A 20,022-nucleotide genomic window follows, 5' to 3' on the forward strand; every position below is an offset into this window, starting at 1 on the left:
GACAAGTACGAGGACGAAGCAGAAGAAGAAGAAGAAGAAGACGAAGAAGACGGCGGGTGCACTGGGCAGCCAGTCCACGCTTCTCCGCTATAACAGCACACCGTACCGCTTCGGTGACAACTACACAACGCAAACGCGGAACCTCGACGAGGAGACGAAGACGACGAGGACGTCGACGAACCTCACGAGACGCCCACTTGTCGCAGTCCAGGCGGGACGAACGCCGCCGCAATCCAGCGACAGATATTACTTGGGCAACTTGTTTCGTTCTGCACCTACGCGCGGATCCCATGGATTCGACTTTCTCGATTTTCACGACTGCTGCAGATGGGCCCTTATTTCAATCCGAATAACATATTTCTCGCTGGGAACTTGATAAGATATACCCATCAGTTCAACTCGTTATTTATTTTTAATTTCTTTTTATTCCGCTCCTTCTTCGTGTATTTTCTGTATTGAATTACAAGTTGGTTTTTTTTTTTTTTTTACACAGGCTATGTAAAGATCATGCTCTGACGGCACGCTGATAGAAATATACCGATATCGTATTTAGCAGCGACACGCTGATTAAGCATGTATACAGAAATTTTACCGGAAAAAGTCTCGAGTTAGTTTGCGGCTGGATATTGAGCTGAATAAAAGGCAAACTTAATTGACGTGGACATTTGAATGATGCACTGAAAAACAGCGTGAGAAAGTATAATAATTTGAGATATTATATCGCGTGAAGAATGGATTAGAGGAGAATGATTGATTCCATGACGTAATGGTTAGGGAAGTAAAAATGAATGAAATGTAATTGAAAAGAAGGAGTATAAATAAATACAATGTCCAATGAAGACTTAAAAAGAGTACCAAAGTAAAGTCCGGTTTGTGTATATAGCGCGGAACAAAATGCGCAAATAAAAATCAATAAAAATCCCGCGATATTTGCTACTGCAGAATGTTACATGAATCGTTCGAAGAGAGTATATAGGTATAACATGTACAAGCATGGGGTATAAGATGTGATTTACGACGCGCTACCTGCACCCGCAGGTATAGGAAAGTTGAGTGCATGATGTATGTACTTATGTACAAGTTCAAATACGATAATGAAGAATACACGTGCGGGTAGTTTGCCTACGGAGTCGTGCGGTTTTATAAATATACGGAACACGAGGTCGGCGTAAAAGCGATACGTTAAATAGATAGCCGCGGCATACGGAGATCCGAACGATTGGATAGGAAGGAACAGCACGCTGGCGTGAGGCGGGCGCGCTCGATAAAGCCACGTGAAAGTCGAAACCGGTCTGCGGGGCTGCACCTTCGGCCACCGGTAACTCTCCGCAGGTTTCATCAATGGCTGAAGCAATTCGGACAGAACGTGAGTGTTGTAATCGGTCCGCACCGCGCCGCGCAGAACGAAGCGTGGGCGGACTCGCGCGCTGTAACCAGCCAACGGACGGTTACACCCGTCGCGTCGCCCTCGGGAGATGCCGCCGAACGAGTCCCGAAACCCAAACCAGTGATCGCTCTCCCATTGAAAGAGAGATAAAACGATCTTCCAATAACCATTACACCTAATGATCCTCATTTTCCTCGCTTTTCAATATCGCCTATTCCCTCTGTACAATTCATTTAATTATCTTGAATTGTTGTCTGATACCCAAATCAATTGCCTTTTTCATAAATTATTTCCTTACCTTTCAATCTATCTGTATAACTGCCGCTGGACGTATCCCATACGAAGGAAATACTTGTAGGGCGATAAAAATTATAGGAACGTTCGGACGTGTTAGCATTAACAATTGGCGAATTAATTGATATTTGTTTTCTTGAAAAGTTGTGTCATGTCTACTGAATTTTTCCTTTAACAATGGAAGAAAGTTAGAAAAATAAAAAAACATCGAATGATTTATACTTGATAGTATTAGGAAGTTTTGGATTCAATAAATTTGTACGAGGCATGTTTATGCTAGGTGTGAACAAACGGTAGCTCCAAGGTTTACGATTGTTCTTAGAAATTCTACTACTGTAAACAAAATTTTACATACATATACCGCATTATGTATACAGTATTCGAGCGTATGTACCTAAACCTACGTATACATAGTAATATGATAACTGTACTCGAAAATTTCGAAACTTCGTGAGATCGAGTTTTCTACTCGACAACTTGACATTCCGTTCATAAAATCGGGTGATATATCTCGCAGGTAAAGCCCACGCCGCTTCCGTGGGAAGGCCCTTTACGAAAATCAAGAATAAAAAATCAGACGGCGCTGTTAATTAGATATAATTTCTTCTCCACGCTTTACGCCTACCGGCCTATATTGATAACCGATAATCCAAACCTTAATTATAATTGATCCTATCAATCTTCGTCTGCCGCAAACGTGACCATGTTTCTGTTCGTCAAAGTTATTCAAAATTGGTATAAGCGGTATCCGGGCTTTTTTTTCACTACAGCATTTCTAAGAAGGTGTAGTTTCAAACTACGATGTCTGTCCTCGTGCTACTGATACTACTTCGGGTTGAAAATTACAGACCGTAATACGGTAGAATAAGTTTCGCCGATGTTCACAGGTGTGGACCTTTCATGTCATGTATCATATGAAAATTAAAAAATGAACACATATACATATATCTAGTATAAAAATGTACGTATTCTATACTTTTCTTCTTAATTAACTTATCTACAATTAACGTCATTATTGCCACCATATTCCAAGACCAATTTTTGAACATTTTACAAGTTGGAAATAAAAATCAACTTACCTAATTATCTTGTAAAATTCACGAACACCTTGAGGACGCTTGGCATCGAGTTACTTGCTTCTAAAATCTGATATAATAAACTAGAGTTTGACAGATAAGTGTCATTTTTCGACAACTAACGCGATATACTCCTTAACGGCGTCGATCCATCTGGTCAAGAATCTGTGATCCTTTTTCACACCGGTGATTAATTGCTTGATATCTTTTTCTCTAAAAAAAAAAGAATATAACATGTAAGTACAGGGTTCTTCATAAATCTGAATCACTTTTGTGCATTATAATTGCATATATAAGCGATATAGATTAAGGGTAAGGACTTCTCGTGTGATTCAAGTGGATAGAAAAGTGTGATGAAAAACTTACTTTATGTTACCTAAAAGACATTCCACGGTTACGTCATTTGGCCTAATATCTTCAAATTGCTCAAGATCTACAGTAACTTTTATCACCAGTTGTACTTTGTAGCTATGAAGTTGAAACGATATCCTGTGAGATAAATGTAAATCTTTATTGCACTATGCGCCGATTTTAAGCTTAACAGGAATAGCTATTTTTCTCAAGTCATTTCCAAGATTAAATGATTTTCTATATTCACCTATTTCCCGATCTTGTTATCGCATGAAAATCCCGCAGCTTATCAAACTCGTACATAAAATCTATCAGTAATTTCACTTTGTTTGAAATCAAGTCTAGCAAAGGTAAAATACCCTGCGTTGTTCGATGTACCAATTTCAAATGCTCAGGATCGAGTTTTTTTAATAGTATATTATGGACCAGAGAAATATCATCGTCTGCAGAATCTGTATCAAATATATTTTTAATGCGAATTGTTATCGGTTTGTTTATATTGGAGATTTGTTGTCTTAAGTCAAATAAAATTCCAACGTACCCGGGAGAAGTGAAATTATTCTAATATGTGTAATTAGATAAGGTGCAGTCAACTCTTTATTTGCTTCAAGATTTATTATGACGACGAGGGATTTTGAAATAAAGTCGATTATGACTTTTTCTGTATCCAGTGACCTTATTTCCCAAATGCAATTATCTCTGAAATCGAAAATGTTATTTCAATAATTAATTATCAATGCAATTTCAGTTTCCTGACTTATTTTTCAGGTCTTAGAGCATCGTCGACTCACCTTTGAGCATACTTCGCAAGTTCTTCACTGAACATCACAAAGCAACAATTGTCATTGTACTCCACACATTTCTTTGGCATCAAGAAACTTTGCGAACTTTTATCACACTCTACTGAGGCTGGTTTCTGTTCCTCACAAACATGCGGCAGCTCCGTAATTTCCAAATCTGAATCGGAATATGGGTCTGTTCCTTTTGCTTCTATGAAAGAATATTCCTTCCCGCTGATGACATCTTTAGTCTGAGTCAGTGAAGCTGCAGGTTTTGAATCGTCATTCTGACTAATCATCAAGATTTCAGGATCTTCACAGAAATTTGGAGCAGGAATTGTAGTAGTCATCTCTTCGCTGCTTTTTTGCTTTTCGTCAGCAACATCACTAACACAATTGCTTCCGATCGTTCTATCTATAGATATTGTGCTTTGTGATTCATGCATAACTGTATTTCTTGATGGAGGTGCGTTGATCACTTGGAAACTCGTATTTTCCTGCAACTCCAAGTTTTTAGTGACAGAGTATTCTTTGGTGAATACACAGTTTTCTTCAGCATTGGGACTTGCTATCTTAAGCCGTTTAGACCTCGGAGTAATCATATTAGACAGACTGTCGTTACTTGTATTGACCAATTCGTTATCAACTAAATGCTGTACTAAGCCATTCTCAGAGTTTTTGTTTAGCAACATTTGATCCGATGATTTGCTTGTTTCCATAATTTCCATACCCTCATCCGACTTCCTCTTCTTACTGAATTGTGGTTCACTTGACATGATGCCTGTGTTGAACGACAAATCTTGCTCTTTTACGTTCACTTCGGCGTTAAGATTATCCAGAGCTATGCTCGGAGAGCTGATGATGCCAGCATCGTGTTCAGCTCTTTCGTTCTCTGAGGAATCACAGCGTTCGTTGTTTTCAATATTTCTCGTGCTCTCTCTAGGTATTCGGTTTATTTCATTCTGTGGTTCTTGAGTTTCAATTTCAACAGAAATTGAATCAGTGCCCAAATGCGTGATTTGCTCTTCTACATGTAATTCCGGATTTATCTGGGTAGTATCAATATTGCAATTATTAAATAGTGCAGGATGATTGATTTCCAATATAAGATTTTCATCTCTGTCATCTTCTATGTTTTTAGCTGTAGTAATTGCTGTAGTAAATTCCATACACGAGTCATCGCATGAGTTTGTCTGATCCTTATTTTCAACTACTAATTCCGGTGCAGATTCTATGCTGCTGGGCTTACTGGTAGAAAAAAGATTGTCAGATCTTTTAAATTTCTGTAACATTAAATTATTTTCATGTTGTTCACTCATAGGCAATTCAAATGGTATAATATGCTGTATGTCATTTATATCGCTAGAATTTCTATTCTGATCTGGACCAGTTCTCAATGTATCGATTGCTTCTGTCATTTCGCAGCCAATGTCACTGAAGAAAATAGTTTTATCCCTTAATTTTGCCATATTTTCATGTTGTTTACTCACAGGCAATTCAAATTTCATGACACGCTGCACATCATTTGTATCGCTAGAATTTCTATTCTGATCTGGACCAGTTCTTAATGTATCGATTGCCTCTGTCATTTCGCAGCCAATGTCATTAAAGAAAATAGTTTTATCCCTTAATTTTGCCGTATCTTCTTCAGACTTTTTAGACATTTTTAACTCCTGATCACAATGCTTTGACAGTATCCTGATGTCTTTTGTCATAAAAGGTACATTGTTGAGTTGATATTCAACAGATTTGTCCAGTAAAGTCTTACAGGAAGTCTGACATTCATTAGACACAGGCGCCATTCTTCGTGATGCCATCTTATCTTCAGATAAATTCCTGACAGGCAACAAGTGTCTTACATTACCGATAGCTTTTGTTATGTCGCAACTAAAATCATTGAAAAATACAGTCTTGTTGATGGCCCGAGCAACTTCATGTTCGTTCATACAACAATTGCTTTCTAAATTATTCTTAATGTGTTGCTCATCATTATGAGTAACTTTGGAGTTGATCGTCATATTATTTTCTTTATCTAAGCCCGGATTTGAGTGTGATTTTGTCAAAGTCAGATCCATCCCTGAGTCATCAAATATTATAGTCTGATTTTCTATAGGAGATTCTATATTCACCTTTTCTGAATGTGGAACTATCTTGATAGGTGTTGAAAACTGCATATTTTTACCACTGATAACTTGGGTGAACTTCATCTCGCCGTCACTGTCATTAAAAAGCATGGTACTTTCATGTTTTTTAATGTCTTTCTCAATAGCTGTATATGTCGATTGAGAGTCAATGGCTCTTCTGACAGAAACTGTCTGCTCGATCCCACCAACCATCTCAGTTGTGTCCAAATCAACATCGTTGCAAAATATTGTTTGAGACATTAAATGGTTCAGATTTCCACGACTACAGGCAATGACATCGGTAAATTGAATGTCCGTGGCTGAGTTGGAAAATACTTTGGTCAAAGAATAGATTGGATTATTTTGATCCATGGTTGTACATGCGTCGGTATGCATTGACTCATGTTCATTGCAAACAAATGCAGAACCCATTTCTCTCATTCCGATCTCTACACTTTTGTTGTTTTCTATATCCAGATTGTTACTGTTTATATTCTCATTTGTAGTTTCCATCGACTTTGAGATATTCTGATCAGCTTCTTCGTAAGTATTATCCCAAATTGTACCCTGCTCCTTGTGGTCACAAAATTCTCTGCACAAATAAACATCAAGTAACCATATTGCAACTCCTATTTAATGAGATCTCATTTAAATTCAGATAATTTATGTTTGGTAACGCTTACTTGACGTGCTTCTTTTCGGCAAAGCTTACACGTCTCTTCTTTATACTATCTGGACTTGTCTCAGATGATGAAGCATTGAAATCCAAATCTTGAAATGGCTGTCGAGATTTTGGTGGCTTAAGGATCTGTTTGAGAGAAATATCAAAATGAGTAAATAAGAACTACTTATAAACTTATCTCTTTAGCCATCGTGGAATCAAAGTGACAGCCATGAAATAGTTACCGAAGATCGTCGTTGGTTACTACCAGCAGAATTTCGGGTGAGCCTGTAAAAAGAATTATATTTATTGCAATCATAAACATATAGAATTATTTCAATACGATTATAAATATATAAATTTGGGCACTCTTGAAAGACATTGATTAGGAGAGATGTTTCTTTGAAAGTAAATTATAAAATTTATTACCTCCCAACTTACAGATATTACTTATTGAAAGAATAATCCAGTCGCGAGATTTTCAATACAGATGAACGATTGTCTGAGAAAAGTTTTTCACACACGAAGAGAAAGTTAAATAAATAAATATACCTCGTAGACTGATTGAATTGATGGATGGGATTGCTTATTTGTCACAAATTATACTCACATTATTTTGTTCTTTGTGTTTCGAATTGCTCCTGTTTTAAAAATGTCACAATTTTATCACGTGATACATAAAGAATTCTAGGTCTCCAGATACCTAATAACAAGAACTATTGGCACTGATAAGCATGGAATATCACAAAAATCTCGGCGAGAATATTTTAAATTTGAACCGTTGCACTTGCCAGATTATAAACAACACTTTCGACTCTGGAATTTTTTCCGATTTTAGGTGGTATCACTGTTTAGGATGCTGTGAGTCATTGCTGCCAACTGTTCTTTAAACCTAGCGAGCCTGGCAGCTGGCGACATTCACTGTGAAATGTCAAGTTGCGCTGCGCGCGACATTGAGAGAAACCGATAAGGTAGAGTCCCTTTTTCTGTAGGAATTCAGTGGGGAGACACACCATTATCGCACCATCTGTAGTGGTCACGACCGTGGTAGTGGTTCAGTAGAGCATGTGTCTATACGTTTGGAAACATTTGGAAAATAGGTTGTTTTTTTATGATTTTAACTAAGATTTTCTTTCGCAAATACGGAACACTCTCGCACTTGATTATAGCGCGGTACACCATTTACAGATTTTGTGTATTCTGAACTTGCGATTAGCGTTCATTAGCAATGGTAAGTTATTTTCCACCTCGCATGTATCGACCAATTTTTTAGGTTACGACCAGAGTACCACTTCCCTGTGATTTTAAAATACTACGTTTCACCGAAAAAAAAATTTGAATTTTCACGAACGTGGTTAATTTAACTTCACAGTTCTTGTTCACAATTGTTTTTAATGTAAGTGAAAGAATTATTGCATTACTGCTTCCGATTAAGCCATACCAAATAGACTCCACCTTGCATGATATGTACATACATACATATTTAAGATACGTCAATCAATTTATGGAATATTTATTTACAGTCTGTTGCGGAATTTCTCAAAGGATTGCCGTCACATGATGAAAACAACTTTGCTAATTTTCATACAGATAATGGAAATCGAACTTGTGTCAAGAGACCATCGGTGTATCTGCCCACTAAGGACTACCCATCCGAACAAAGTACTAGAATATCTACTTCATTATTTTTCCAAACAATTCTCTATAAAGTGAGAAATACTTCTGACATGGTCTCACTCTGTTAACAAGTGAATTTTTGTTATTTGAATAGAAACGAGAAAACAGAAAAATTAATTAATCAAGATTACTACATTGTAACTTATTACTACCAACTACTTTTGAAATACTTACTCAGATTCGCGAATGCTAGGATAAACTTTTTCGTATTCGAACTAAATAGATTTTCTAATTTTTAGTCATTGTGACTGAGAAGACAACTATTCTCCTGAGGTATCTTCACCAACAGTGGGACAAAAAGGTATTACTAATAACGTATAGATAAAATTATTAGCATTGAAATATATTGGTTTTGATCAAGTTGCTGTGACATTTTTTTTTGTCTGTACCGTAAATATTTGCTCACTAAATGAGTGTCCCGCAGAGTGCCGATAAAAAAAGAGAGCTCTTGTCCGGCGGTGGAGAGTCTCAAGAAGAAGTAACAGCGACGCGCAACAAGAGGCCAAGACTTGACTTGAACAACGCACTCTAAATCTGCAACTGTACCTATTAATGTTGAAATATACAAAAAAAAAAAAGAAGAATTTCTATCTTGACAATTTGTATCATCAATAACATTAGAGCTAAATGTAGTTATGGTGCAGATAATGGTTGAAGATTGGGTCGATATTACCCAGAAAGATGTAACTTATTTTGTGACACCAAATTATAAATCTCATTTCGTATCGAAATCCACTGCACACATGTGCATGTCACACGTCCCTATTAATTATCTATCTTATAAATAATGAATTGATAACGTTTTATTTGTTACGTAGTATAAATATTACCAACGTCGTATTTTATATTGTTTACTATGTGTGTAAAGTGTAAAGCCAATCTGCAATACGTAGTTTAAATCAGAGCCATATTCCAATATACTTACGTATTTGATTTAATGATAATAATTGATATGAAAATGAGAAACTAATTCTTGTAGTCGAATGATGTAATTATTTTATGTATGTACATGTTGAACACGGTTGATTAACTTGTTCATAAATTATTTGATAATTTCCGATATACATCGCAAAAATGTTGCCAGATGATTTAGAGAATTTATTGTCTCGAGCCTTCGTAATACTGAAAGTATATACACATGCGGGTTTGACTACAATTTGAAATAATGAGAAAATTGTCGAAGTGTGAACAATTCGCAATACTATTGGCTGCACTGTACAAATACAAAGACGTCTTTACAAAGTATATTGTAAAAATAATTTTTCCAACAATCGTGATCAGAAATCTTGTCAATCTAATGAATATTATGGACAAGCAAAAAGAAAAAAACCAGATGACATTTTCATCGACAATGAATTATAATTACACCCCCCTCTGCATGTGGTTAATAATTTGAATTGATTCTTCATTTTGTGTATTATAATAAGACTGGATCACACGAATAATTTGAAAAATGTCGATGCTTTGTGTTAGCGACATTGACAATGACAAGAAGCAACAAACAGGTCGCATTTGCATAAAATCTCAACGAATCTGAACAAGTTAGTTCTATAGACTATTGTATATGTAGCATCAACTAACGAAAATTTCGTTATATTATTACGTAATTTATATCACCATTGTTAAGTATTTATTCAGCTTTATTATCTCGTGAAATTTTTTCGACTCAGACGCCAATTTCGCAATAAATACTACTATGTGCGAAATTGTTCCGAATTATATTTTTTTACTATTACCACAATCCTATCTCTCTCAATTTCGATGGATGTCGACATGGATGAAGAGTAGCAAATAATTACAAAGTCATAAGAATAGATCTAATTATAACTGGATCTCGCAACCAATACATAATTTGTATCTTATTTAAAAAATGTATTACATAGGTATATTTAGTCATTATGAGTATTTGTTAAAGTTTGATTTAAGTTATCGCGTTTTGACTTGATTGATTGCCGTTCTAAACGAACGTTTATGCTATAATAAAATTTTTTTTTGTACAGCTTAAATCAATTATTTTTAGTTTCAAAGGGTAATGAGGAGAAACAGGTGCAATTGAGGGAGTTTTAGCTATCTTTGCAGTGTCATTGTGGATAATATTCGGCAGTCGATCCTATCATTTGTGGAGTGTGATTTCTGATGACATGCGCATGCGCGAATGTGCAGTGCACCAATGATTACATTTTTTCACGCATTTGCATTATTTATGCATAGTATGTGCATGAATCGACTTTGCTTTGAACAAACTTTGAGCTTTGCTTTTAAACTCGAAAGATGATAGTGATCATTCATAGTTGTCACAGAGAAGTGAAGAGTTCTCGTCTCCGCAGTTGTAAAATGTAAAATTTGATCGACATGTTGTAACAAGACTTGCTTCGTATATTCTAATCTATCTACTTAGATTTCTTCGATTATGTGCCATACATCGGGAAAGAAAAAAAAGTAAACAACCTAACCATTGCGCACATGTGAATGACCCAGTGAGAATAAACAAAGGTAACGATGAAACTGTTTTCAGTGAAATTATATTTCAACGTAATGAATACCGATTTGATAGAACACCATAGATTGGGCACATGTAACATTTTGACAACCTGAATGTGTGAATTACGCCGCATATATTTATAAATACATGCCTATGTGTGCGTGTGCGTCACAGGGGCATTTGGGGTAGATATCACCGCAGTTCTTAATCGCTTATTTTCTTATCATGTGATGTCTCAGCTCCTTGATATTGCTCTATGACCAAGTAGCTTGTCATAGAAATACAATACAATCTGCTCGTATTTTATCCGCGAAAATTTATACGACTTTTCCGATAGTTTCCCGTTTACGTGCATAATTATATCTATAAAAATCCCACAGCAGAGAACTGTCAACATGAACTACTTGAGAAGAGATAACGAGCGCCTGATCGGCAATGAAATTGTTCTCACAACGGCACCCAGCGCAAACACTGAATCTAGCCAAGAATGTACCGTAGGTATGTTTATGCACTAAGCTTACGCTAAGGAGTCCCATACACGACATTGTTTCTGATGAATTTGATATCTGGCATTATACATATCCCGCTACTTATTATATTTTTCTTTAGGTGCAGGATCGTTGGCTACAATCTTTCTAATAGTCAACGCTACACTGGGTGCTGGTCTGCTAAATTTTCCACAAGCATTTGATAAGAGTGGCGGTGTGATAACCTCTATATTAGTGCAGCTGGTCTTTCTCATTTTTATTACAACTGCAATAATAGTTTTAGCACATTGTAGCGATAGCACTAATAGCTCGTCGCTACAGGATACTTTAGCTGGAGTATGCGGACCTAAGTCATTAACATTCTGCGCTATTTGTGTAGTTGTTTATAGCTTTGGCTGCTGCATTACATTTCTAATCGTCATAGGGGATCAATTCGACAGAGTTTTGGCAACCGTATATGGCACCGATTTTTGCCACTATTGGTAATTTTTTCTATTATTAAAGATACTTGTTTGCAATTTTTTAACGATTGTTGTGTGCCAAAGGAATTCGTTCATGATTCATTAGGTGTTTGCGATATAAGATTGCAAGAATTCACTGCCCTTATTTGAAACATCCACCCTTGATAAGAAACGATCATTTAAACTATAAATTGCAATTGACTTCCAGGTACCTTTCAAGAGGATTTACATCTACTCTAACCTGCTGTATCCTCATTCTTCCATTATGTTTCTCAAAAAGATTGGATGTGTTGAGCTATGTAAGTTCTCTTGGCTGTCTGGCAGTAATCTATGTTGTATGGTTGATAGTTTATAAAAGTTACATAATAAACGGCGAGCCCTCAAAGCCGATGAAAATGTGGCCCATCCATTGGACCGAAATATTCCAAGTGGTTCCTGTGGTATGCTTCAGTTATCAGGTATGTACATAGGCGAGGACCCAAAATCTTTGATAATAGATTGACTATAAAAGTTTAATTGTTATTGCTTATTCTACAAAATATTTGAACAAATTTTTGTTATCTTCATCATTCAGTGCCACATGTCTGTGATACCTATGTATGCCTGCATGAAGGATCGAAAACTTGGGAAGTTCACTGTTTGTGCAATCGTCAGTATGCTAGTTTGTTTCATAGCATACACCATAGCTGGGATTTTTGGCTACTCGACATTTGGAATCGGAAAGGTACCCGATGACATTCTGCAGGGATACTCGGATGGTGGGACATTTTTGACAGTTGCAATTGTTGCGATCGCGCTTAAAAATGTTACAACTTACCCAATAATCTTATTTTGTGGCCGCGAAGCGTTCCTTGGCCTTTGCACCGAGTACATTCAGTCGCTTTTTATGTCCAGAGTAATTTTATCTCTGGTTTGGGTTGCCCTCAACTTAGTCATAGCTATCACGGTGTCTGATATTACACCAGTTATAAATTTGATGGGTTCCTTGTCAGCAGCTTTCATTTTTATTTTCCCAGGAATTTGTCTGTTACAAAATACTCTAATAAAAGATCCATACTTGTACCTGAACAAAGATAAGTGTATTGTCATTTTCTCGGCATTTTTGTTAGCCGTAGGCGCGTTTGTTTGCGGCGTTGTCTTTGTAGAGTCCATACAGGATATGGTCAGGGAAAAATCAACCTCGTCACTTGTCACAGGTTTCAGAATCGGAATCAGAGATAGCTTGTGCGTTTGAAATTGAAATATGGCTTTCATAGAGCATTCCAGAAGGCCGAAGGCAACCAAATGATAATACTTTACTACATATACTTAAGATAATGGTATACTTGCAATTTGATGAGAGCTGAAAAAAAACTCGTTGCTCTATAAATATGCACGATATCATTGCAAACGATAAAATATAAGTGATTTTATTGGTAATTATAATATTATAGTGTGAAACTTTTTATAATAATTATCAAATTCAGACTGACATTTTTGTAATGAACTATAGAACCATTGTGATCTCACTACCTACCTATTTTGATAATAAATATTTGCCTTTCATCACTCCGAGTATTATTCATCCAATTTTCTTTGAGACGCTGAAAGGAATTATGGATTGCTGATCGAGTACCTTGGTGGGTAAAATTTATTTTTGCTCATCTAATTTATAAACAATATTTGCAACGACACCCACGTCAAGCCAGTCATGAAATGTAAAAAACTATATGAGAAATTGTATGCTTGGATAAGTTTGTTCTTTGCATACAATTTATAAACATGTCACCTTATTTTTTATCATAACACCGCAAAATTCAGGATCTGTCAGTGGTGATCTTTTCCAGCAAGTAGTCACTAGTGAAGTCATGTAACAATTCCCCTTCAAGATCTGTAACTTGGTTTATGGTAGCTTTGCAAAAAAAACATTCTCTACTGTTCAATAAATGGTGAGCGATGCAGGCTCGGCATGAACGGTGATTGCATGGTTTGAATGTCGCAGAGATCGTATACGCGTAACAAATTGTACAAATATTCTCGTCGTCGGTCAATACTTTGGTCTCAGTTAACATTGTTCTATTCAAGTCCAAGTATCTGAGCATCTCCCTTACACTGTTTATCTCCTGTTCGGTGACGTCCTCTTTATCTAAAAAATGTCAATGAAATGTGATCAGTGAATTTTTCAAATTCTTTCACCAATTTGAAGTTACTAAGTCTTAAGGTATGTTTGAAACAACGGATTGATGAAAAATACCGAGCATCGAATATAGGCGTATTACTTAAAGTTACTCACAGTTTTGAAGGCAAAATGGCTTTATATTCTTGATCTTCTGATTCTTCGGTTTCAAGTCTCCGAGGATAAAGTAAAGCGAGCCAATTTGGAAGCTGGGCTCAGTAAGTAGGGCTCTAGTTACTTTTGGAATTTCTCTGCGTCCGGCTGTAAGTACAATATGCAGAGTGTGTCTACTGATGGTTTTCGATAGTTGATTAGCCTCAGTTCGTACTTTATATTTTAGCAATTACTTTTGAATGTTGATACGTCCTCCTTGAGCAAAATCAGCAGAATTCCAACAACTGCGGTAAGAATTGGGAAGTGGTCAACGGTTTCCAAGTCTGGAATATCGAGTAGCACAACGTGCTGAAAGCAACCGGACTGCGAGCTGACACGATTCAGTATTTGGCAGAGCAGCTGCGAGTGTCCAAACCATAAAATTAACGATTGAATTCATGCCTGTAGGGGATCAAGGAATAGGAGATGAAATATAATTTATTGACGGTGTATTACCTGGCACAGCCTGGCAAGTAGATTTTCACTGGAGGCTTGAGAATCGTCAGTAAAAACGCCGGGTGCCAGAGTAGCAATCATCTCCAGCACCCTCAGCAAAGAAATGGCCAGATCGAAGCAGGTTGCGCATATTTTAAGTTGGCGTGACTCGATTAGGACGCGTTCTGGTCTTGAAGACACGTTTTGGATCTCTTGCAGCATCCCAATGAACTCTGAGAAAGCCCAGTTAAGCTGGTTCAGAAGCGAGTTCAAAAACTGCGTCGTTGTTGTTGGATTTGACAAAAGAGCGTCCCTTACGTGAGCCTGGTATATCAGAGAAGGACATGGCTCTGTGGAAAAGAAACCGAAATGTAACGAAACTTTCTGACCAGTTCTTTATCAGCCATTCAATAATACGTACTATCGCTATAAACTTACTTATAGGCTGCGATATTGACTCTTGCTGAAGCATCTTGGGTCCGATCTTTTTCGCGAGATGTGGACTCTTCTCGTATCGGAAAGCGAATCCGCAGCCCTGCCAGAATCTGACTAATACCCAGTTGGACTGAGCCCAAGCTCTGTTCTCATAGGGCCGTAAAAGACTGTTTACGACTTTGACCCTCGACTCGATCGGGACTCTTTCGAGGGGTCCAAGAGTCAGAGAGTTTGAAACGTATCCTGCTAAGGTGAGGATGAGAGTGTCCTTTGCATTCGCGTGAATAATCCGTGGATCGAGGAAGTGATCACACAGGAACCGTGCAACCTCGACTAGCATCTCTTGATACTCAGGAATGTCTTCAATTGGGGCGGTTGGATGTACATGGTTCCTGATCCCAACACTGAGGTCGGTCATGGCCTCGAGGTAGAAGTCAGGCACGAAGCTGAACATGTTGCCCTCCTCACTCGCGGACGTTAGAGTCAAGGTGACCACTCTCAGCAGCCATGCAAGCTGCGCTTGTTTTTCCTTGGAGTAAACGGCCGCCCTGACCCACGCCATGTGCCTCGCCTGCTCGGCGAGCTTAGTGTCGAAGACTACCATTGTCCTTGCGAGTTCGCGGTTCATCGCAGCAGCATCGGGGTCCTTCGGCTGCTTCTTGGTAATCTCTAGACGAGCCTTAACTTCGGCCATTGCAGTGATGTACTCGGCCATGCTTTCACGAAGGCTGGCGACCTTAGCAATCTGTCTCTTCGCCGCGACGTGATAAAATAGTATTATCCCATCGAGAAGCTCTAGGAGGGACATTGCTGGGTTGGCCGGCCCCAGCCGCAACGGTGTCCTGTCCTCCCGGCTGTAAGGGAAGTAGCCAAGCCTTTCCAAGATCATGGGACTCGCCGGGCCCGACGAATTGACTGTCACCATTCTCGCAAAGGCAGGGATTGCAAGAGGAAGTTCACCTAAACGTGCTGGTCCACCGGAAAAAGGATTCGACGGATCTTGTGCCTGCTCCATTGCAACTAGCACCTCGTGTTCAGGACCGAGAAGATGCAGAAGCTCGTTCTTGTAGGTTTTGTTCAGGTGTGAAAGGACCCCACCGAGTCTGTCTATCCCCGCGAAATTTATAGACGCGTCGTAGAAGGCTCTGCGATAAAGAACAGTCTTAGAGTATTAATGCGATTCAATATATGGGGAGTTTTTACCTGCATGGCACGTATACTGGATGCGAAGCGATTTCTGCGTCCCACAGCACCCTGAAGGCAACCAGCAGCCGGTGGAAACAGCAAAGAGTAATGGGCAGCGGGGTCTGGAGCACCGGCATCGTCTGTAGGAATTCGGACTGAATGCTTGGGTTTATACAAGCCGCATTGCGGCGACTCGCTAAAAGCTCCGACTTACGCGACTTGAGATCAAGTTCTCTTGGACGAAGCGGCGAAACTTCTTGAGGAAGATTGTTCGCGACGTAGGCGAGTATGGAGTTCCGTCGTTGTTGTCCAATAGCGTGACAAGCAGCTCAACCTGAAGTGCCTCGACCTCTTCAAGAATTAAAGGATGACAACTAATCAGTCTTCATGCTATCGGTATAATACGGGGGTATCAAGTGAAACCATGTAACATTTTTTTTCTAGCCCTCAAGTGCATGAGTACGCTCATCGCGGAAATGGTCAATCACTATGCGTCCGTAGCCGTCTTAAGATGTTCAATAGAAACACCCACATTCGCACAAGGGACAAGGGCAACTGCAGAAAACGTTGCCCATGTGTAGTGGGACTATATGCAAACCTCAGCTTGTCGATTTGATACCTGACCGACATCACCCGTCTAACAATCTTGCGAGTAGTCGCTCAGGTCCTCATCGATACGCTGAGGATTTGAACTAAAGTCCTCCCGTTCAGCAAGTCTCGAACGCTACGTGCTACGCTACTACGGTCGGTTCATCACACTTCCCAAAAAGTGAAAGACCAGCAGCATCAAACACACTTTTCAACCGTTCTGAACATACCGGAAATAGCGCTCTTGATGCGGTCACAGGCGTGAAGATACTGCTTCCTATTGACTTCTACGGCCCCATCAACGGGGTCAGTTTCCCACCAAGTACTACCGACGACCTCTGCGAGTCCACTCTCATCCAGAGGCTTAACATGGACGAAGTTAGCAAAGCGAACCCTGTCGAAAAGGATGTGCTGCAAAAGATGTTGCCTCGTCGCAGTGTGCTGGCAGAGATTCGTTAGAAGAATCAGGCTCCTGCACTGGTCAGGATACTCGAGTTGAAGGGATACGTGCCGAAATGAAGAGAGAAGATAGACCACGGTGCTCTCAAGGCAGGACTTCATCTCTTCGTCCTCCAGGAACGTCCAAAGAAGATCGAGGCAGATTCGGACGCGACTCGAATCGGCACCTTTTGCCGGACTTTCGCCAGCGCCAGACAGCTCCCTTAGAAAGCGAACAAAGACGGCCTCTGTCACGTAAGGTATCGCCAAAAGTGGTCCTAGATTTTTGAGGATAGCTCTTGCCAGAGAGGCAAGAAAAGCGTTGCAGCTCATGGTCTCGGAGAAGGGCACTTTACCCTCTTCATCATCGTCATCTTCGACCATGGACTCACGTCCGTTATCGATCAGAAGTATCACCTTCCTGAGCCACTCGAACACAAGAATTGCTTTACTGACTTGATCGGCTGGGGATGCCTGAGGAGTTTCATATCCTTGAACCGGGTAACGCAGAGGTGTCGAGCCAAAGTTAGCCGTCAGATTTTCGGTGAACGCCAGGCTGACTGTGGGAAAGTAGGCCATTCCAGCACCCGTGCAGATCCCCCCGAACGCTTTTCCCATAGACCTCCCGTTTCTGTAGAATTCCACGTCTCCCTGGTCAAGGTCCAGAGCGCAGCCGATTATATCGCCGGAGAGCCAGGGCTCCCCATACTTGTGGGTCGTTACGTTCCATCTTCGAACCCGATTCCCATCGTAGGCATACGAGTTTATGGTGTCGCCTAAAAATCGTACGGAAATCGGGTTCAATTACAAATTGAAAAATAGACGCCACTGTCTTTCGCTGGCTCGCTAGACTCTCTCGTCGCCGTCGTCGCCGTATGATTACCATTCTGTCAGTATTGAGGAGTAAAACCGCCTCGACAAGAGCGACCGAGAGAATCTGACGGATGCTCGCGAGTAACAATTAGGGATATCGAGGACCGTGGACTATTTCACAAAGTTTGGCACTATAGCTAGCGACAAAGGTGGCGTAAAAGTAGCGTTATTCTTGCGTTTGCCAAGGTTGCCAACAATCGGTTATTTTGGATGTTCCTCACGAGAAGATCGCTATTTTCGCGTCGACTTTGCCGTTATAGCGTTAATGAACAAGCCCGCAGAAGAATCCCCGGGAACGCACCGACGCCTGACTCTTGGCTAAACTTGCACTGAGCCGTTCCCCAGCCCACCTGCATGACTCCCTTCGAGCCTAGCTGGAGTTCGTACATCCACTTGCCGGCGAAGAGACCGACGTTTGCCCTCATCGTGCTAAAGTTACTCTGAGAATTGACGCTCAATCTATCCGGAGATACGATGAAGAGACCGTGGTGCGTGGAGACGTCGAAACGCACAATTCTCGGCCCTATTCGACCGGGTCTCGCGTCTTCCTCTACCATTGACGATGAGGCCGACTCATTTTCACCCGACAGCACCATTTTCATGAAATCATTCGCCGTTCCAAGATACCGAACCACCCTAAGTTGTGTGGGAAAATATCATTAGCACAGAATATCTTTGTAAAAAGTGCATAGCGACATTTATTCATCGCGCATAAGTACCTCGCATATCCCGATTTCTCCGGAAGCTTTCCGCGATCTTTGGTATCCTTTGCCGCGCTTTCCTCGGCTAGCACACCTGGTCCAAATACGTTTCGAAGTATCTCTGCCATGTTCATTTCGTCACTCCGTTCGATCGTGCCGATCTGAATTAAATCGCTCCTTTGATCATTTAGGTAAAGCTGATCGTGAGATGCTGTTGATTATTGTACAGTTATTAGAGACTCACGATTCCTTATTGTTAGAGGAAAATTTCTTATAAGCAAAACACTAGAGTACGAAAAAACTACGCTGTAGTTACCAGATTTCACCGAAATTTTGCCAGTTTTAAAAACGCAACATTTACTTCAAGATGATTGTGCGGGGGATCAAGTCTGTTACTCTTTTTTAAATTTGTCACATTATAGATATGCGCTAAACCAATCGGAAAGAGTTCCCACGTATGCTTTTGAGATAAGCTGCATCTCATTTACTTGTTTACGCAACATTGAAATAACGAGAAATACGTTACCTACACAATATTATTTATTTTTTATTCTATAATCCCTAACACCGATGGACGTATAAATATTATACTATACTATTGCTCGAAGCACTGTGTACATATATTCGTAAAGCACTGTAGATTGCGTAAGCATAAGATTGTAGGGTCCTAAAACCTTAATGATTATAAATAAAAATCACAAGATAAAAACACTTGCCTAATTGAGGATCGTTGGAGTTCTCTTCATTCAGTTTTTGAATTATCTTCCAAAAACCTTATCAATTTGTCGATGTGTATTAGGTTCCTCGTGTCAACGGCTACTCGTTAATTGGCATCCTTTTTTTACGTTAATTACTTTCGGATTAGAAAAGCTCATGTAGGCGTAATCGGAGGTGTTTCAACGCCGGTGTTTGTCCGTGATGCTTTTCCGGCGGAATAATTTACCGCGATTTGGGCAGCTCGCGCGTGGATGATTTTGCCACCATTTTAGCTCAAGGTGACAGCACACGAAAAACCGAATATAAAAAAAGAAAAATATCTCGGTCGTAATCACCAAACGTCGAAACGCTCATGCGCAAATCGTTCTGGCGCCGACGCGCCCGAAATTATTTGCAGCTGTATGGATATATTCCAAGACGCATGCGTACCTTAGACCTCTTGGTAAAACGCACTGTTTCACTTTTGAATTTTTTCTGCTCTCACCCGCATGATATTCTAGATACGAAAATACGATACGATTTATCAATTACGGTAAAGAAATTTCGTTGTTTAGTTGGACACG

General features: G+C 39.6%; 4 protein-coding genes across 10 annotated transcripts; 2 read left to right on the top strand and 2 right to left on the bottom strand.

Moving 5' to 3' along the window:
• Window positions 1-1,224: 1,224 nt before the first annotated feature.
• On the bottom strand, window positions 1,225-7,538 carry LOC124220522 (uncharacterized). Of its 2 annotated transcripts, XR_006883612.2 has the most exons (9): window positions 7,282-7,538; window positions 6,917-6,959; window positions 6,694-6,818; window positions 3,900-6,602; window positions 3,650-3,807; window positions 3,356-3,560; window positions 3,124-3,246; window positions 2,761-2,970; window positions 1,226-2,576 (listed from the first exon to the last, which is right to left on the bottom strand). XR_006883612.2 is itself a non-coding variant. In XM_046629567.2 (8 exons), coding segments are annotated over exons 1-8 (3,468 nt in total). In that variant the 5' UTR covers window positions 7,284-7,538; the 3' UTR covers window positions 1,225-2,861. The 2 variants fall into 2 exon arrangements, 1 of the variants encoding a protein (XP_046485523.1); XM_046629567.2 differs by having other exon boundaries at window positions 1,225-2,970.
• Window positions 7,539-7,677: 139 nt separating this feature from the next.
• On the top strand, window positions 7,678-8,987 carry LOC124220598 (DET1- and DDB1-associated protein 1). The gene is made up of 4 exons (XM_046629738.2): window positions 7,678-7,902; window positions 8,195-8,333; window positions 8,588-8,649; window positions 8,773-8,987. The coding sequence occupies exons 1-4, from the start codon at window positions 7,900-7,902 to the stop codon at window positions 8,878-8,880; spliced, it is 312 nt and encodes a 103-aa protein (XP_046485694.1). The 5' UTR covers window positions 7,678-7,899; the 3' UTR covers window positions 8,881-8,987.
• A 1,552-nt stretch (window positions 8,988-10,539) lies between these two features.
• LOC124220587 (sodium-coupled neutral amino acid transporter 7) lies at window positions 10,540-13,324 on the top strand. 2 transcript variants are annotated; one of them, XM_046629716.2, is made up of 5 exons: window positions 10,540-10,841; window positions 11,211-11,328; window positions 11,440-11,800; window positions 11,988-12,237; window positions 12,354-13,324. In XM_046629716.2, the coding sequence occupies exons 2-5, from the start codon at window positions 11,226-11,228 to the stop codon at window positions 13,011-13,013; spliced, it is 1,374 nt and encodes a 457-aa protein (XP_046485672.1). In that variant the 5' UTR covers window positions 10,540-10,841; window positions 11,211-11,225; the 3' UTR covers window positions 13,014-13,324. The 2 variants fall into 2 exon arrangements, with proteins under 2 accessions (XP_046485672.1, XP_046485680.1); XM_046629724.2 differs by lacking the exon at window positions 10,540-10,841 and adding an exon at window positions 10,860-11,015.
• Window positions 12,894-20,010, bottom strand: LOC124220480 (E3 ubiquitin-protein ligase RNF123). Of its 5 annotated transcripts, none has more exons than XM_046629443.2 (11): window positions 19,459-20,010; window positions 18,761-18,903; window positions 18,343-18,677; window positions 16,961-17,944; window positions 16,357-16,493; window positions 16,161-16,297; window positions 14,961-16,102; window positions 14,544-14,872; window positions 14,282-14,447; window positions 14,052-14,195; window positions 12,894-13,904 (listed from the first exon to the last, which is right to left on the bottom strand). In XM_046629443.2, the coding sequence occupies exons 2-11, from the start codon at window positions 18,874-18,876 to the stop codon at window positions 13,576-13,578; spliced, it is 3,819 nt and encodes a 1,272-aa protein (XP_046485399.1). In that variant the 5' UTR covers window positions 18,877-18,903; window positions 19,459-20,010; the 3' UTR covers window positions 12,894-13,575. The 5 variants fall into 5 exon arrangements, with proteins under 5 accessions (XP_046485399.1, XP_046485416.1, XP_046485408.1 ...); XM_046629460.2 differs by having other exon boundaries at window positions 16,161-16,264; window positions 18,761-18,953; XM_046629452.2 differs by having other exon boundaries at window positions 16,161-16,282; window positions 18,761-18,953.
• Window positions 20,011-20,022: the final 12 nt, after the last annotated feature.

Source organism: Neodiprion pinetum, chromosome 1 (genome assembly GCF_021155775.2).
Source record: "Neodiprion pinetum isolate iyNeoPine1 chromosome 1, iyNeoPine1.2, whole genome shotgun sequence".
NCBI lineage: Eukaryota > Metazoa > Arthropoda > Insecta > Hymenoptera > Diprionidae > Neodiprion > Neodiprion pinetum.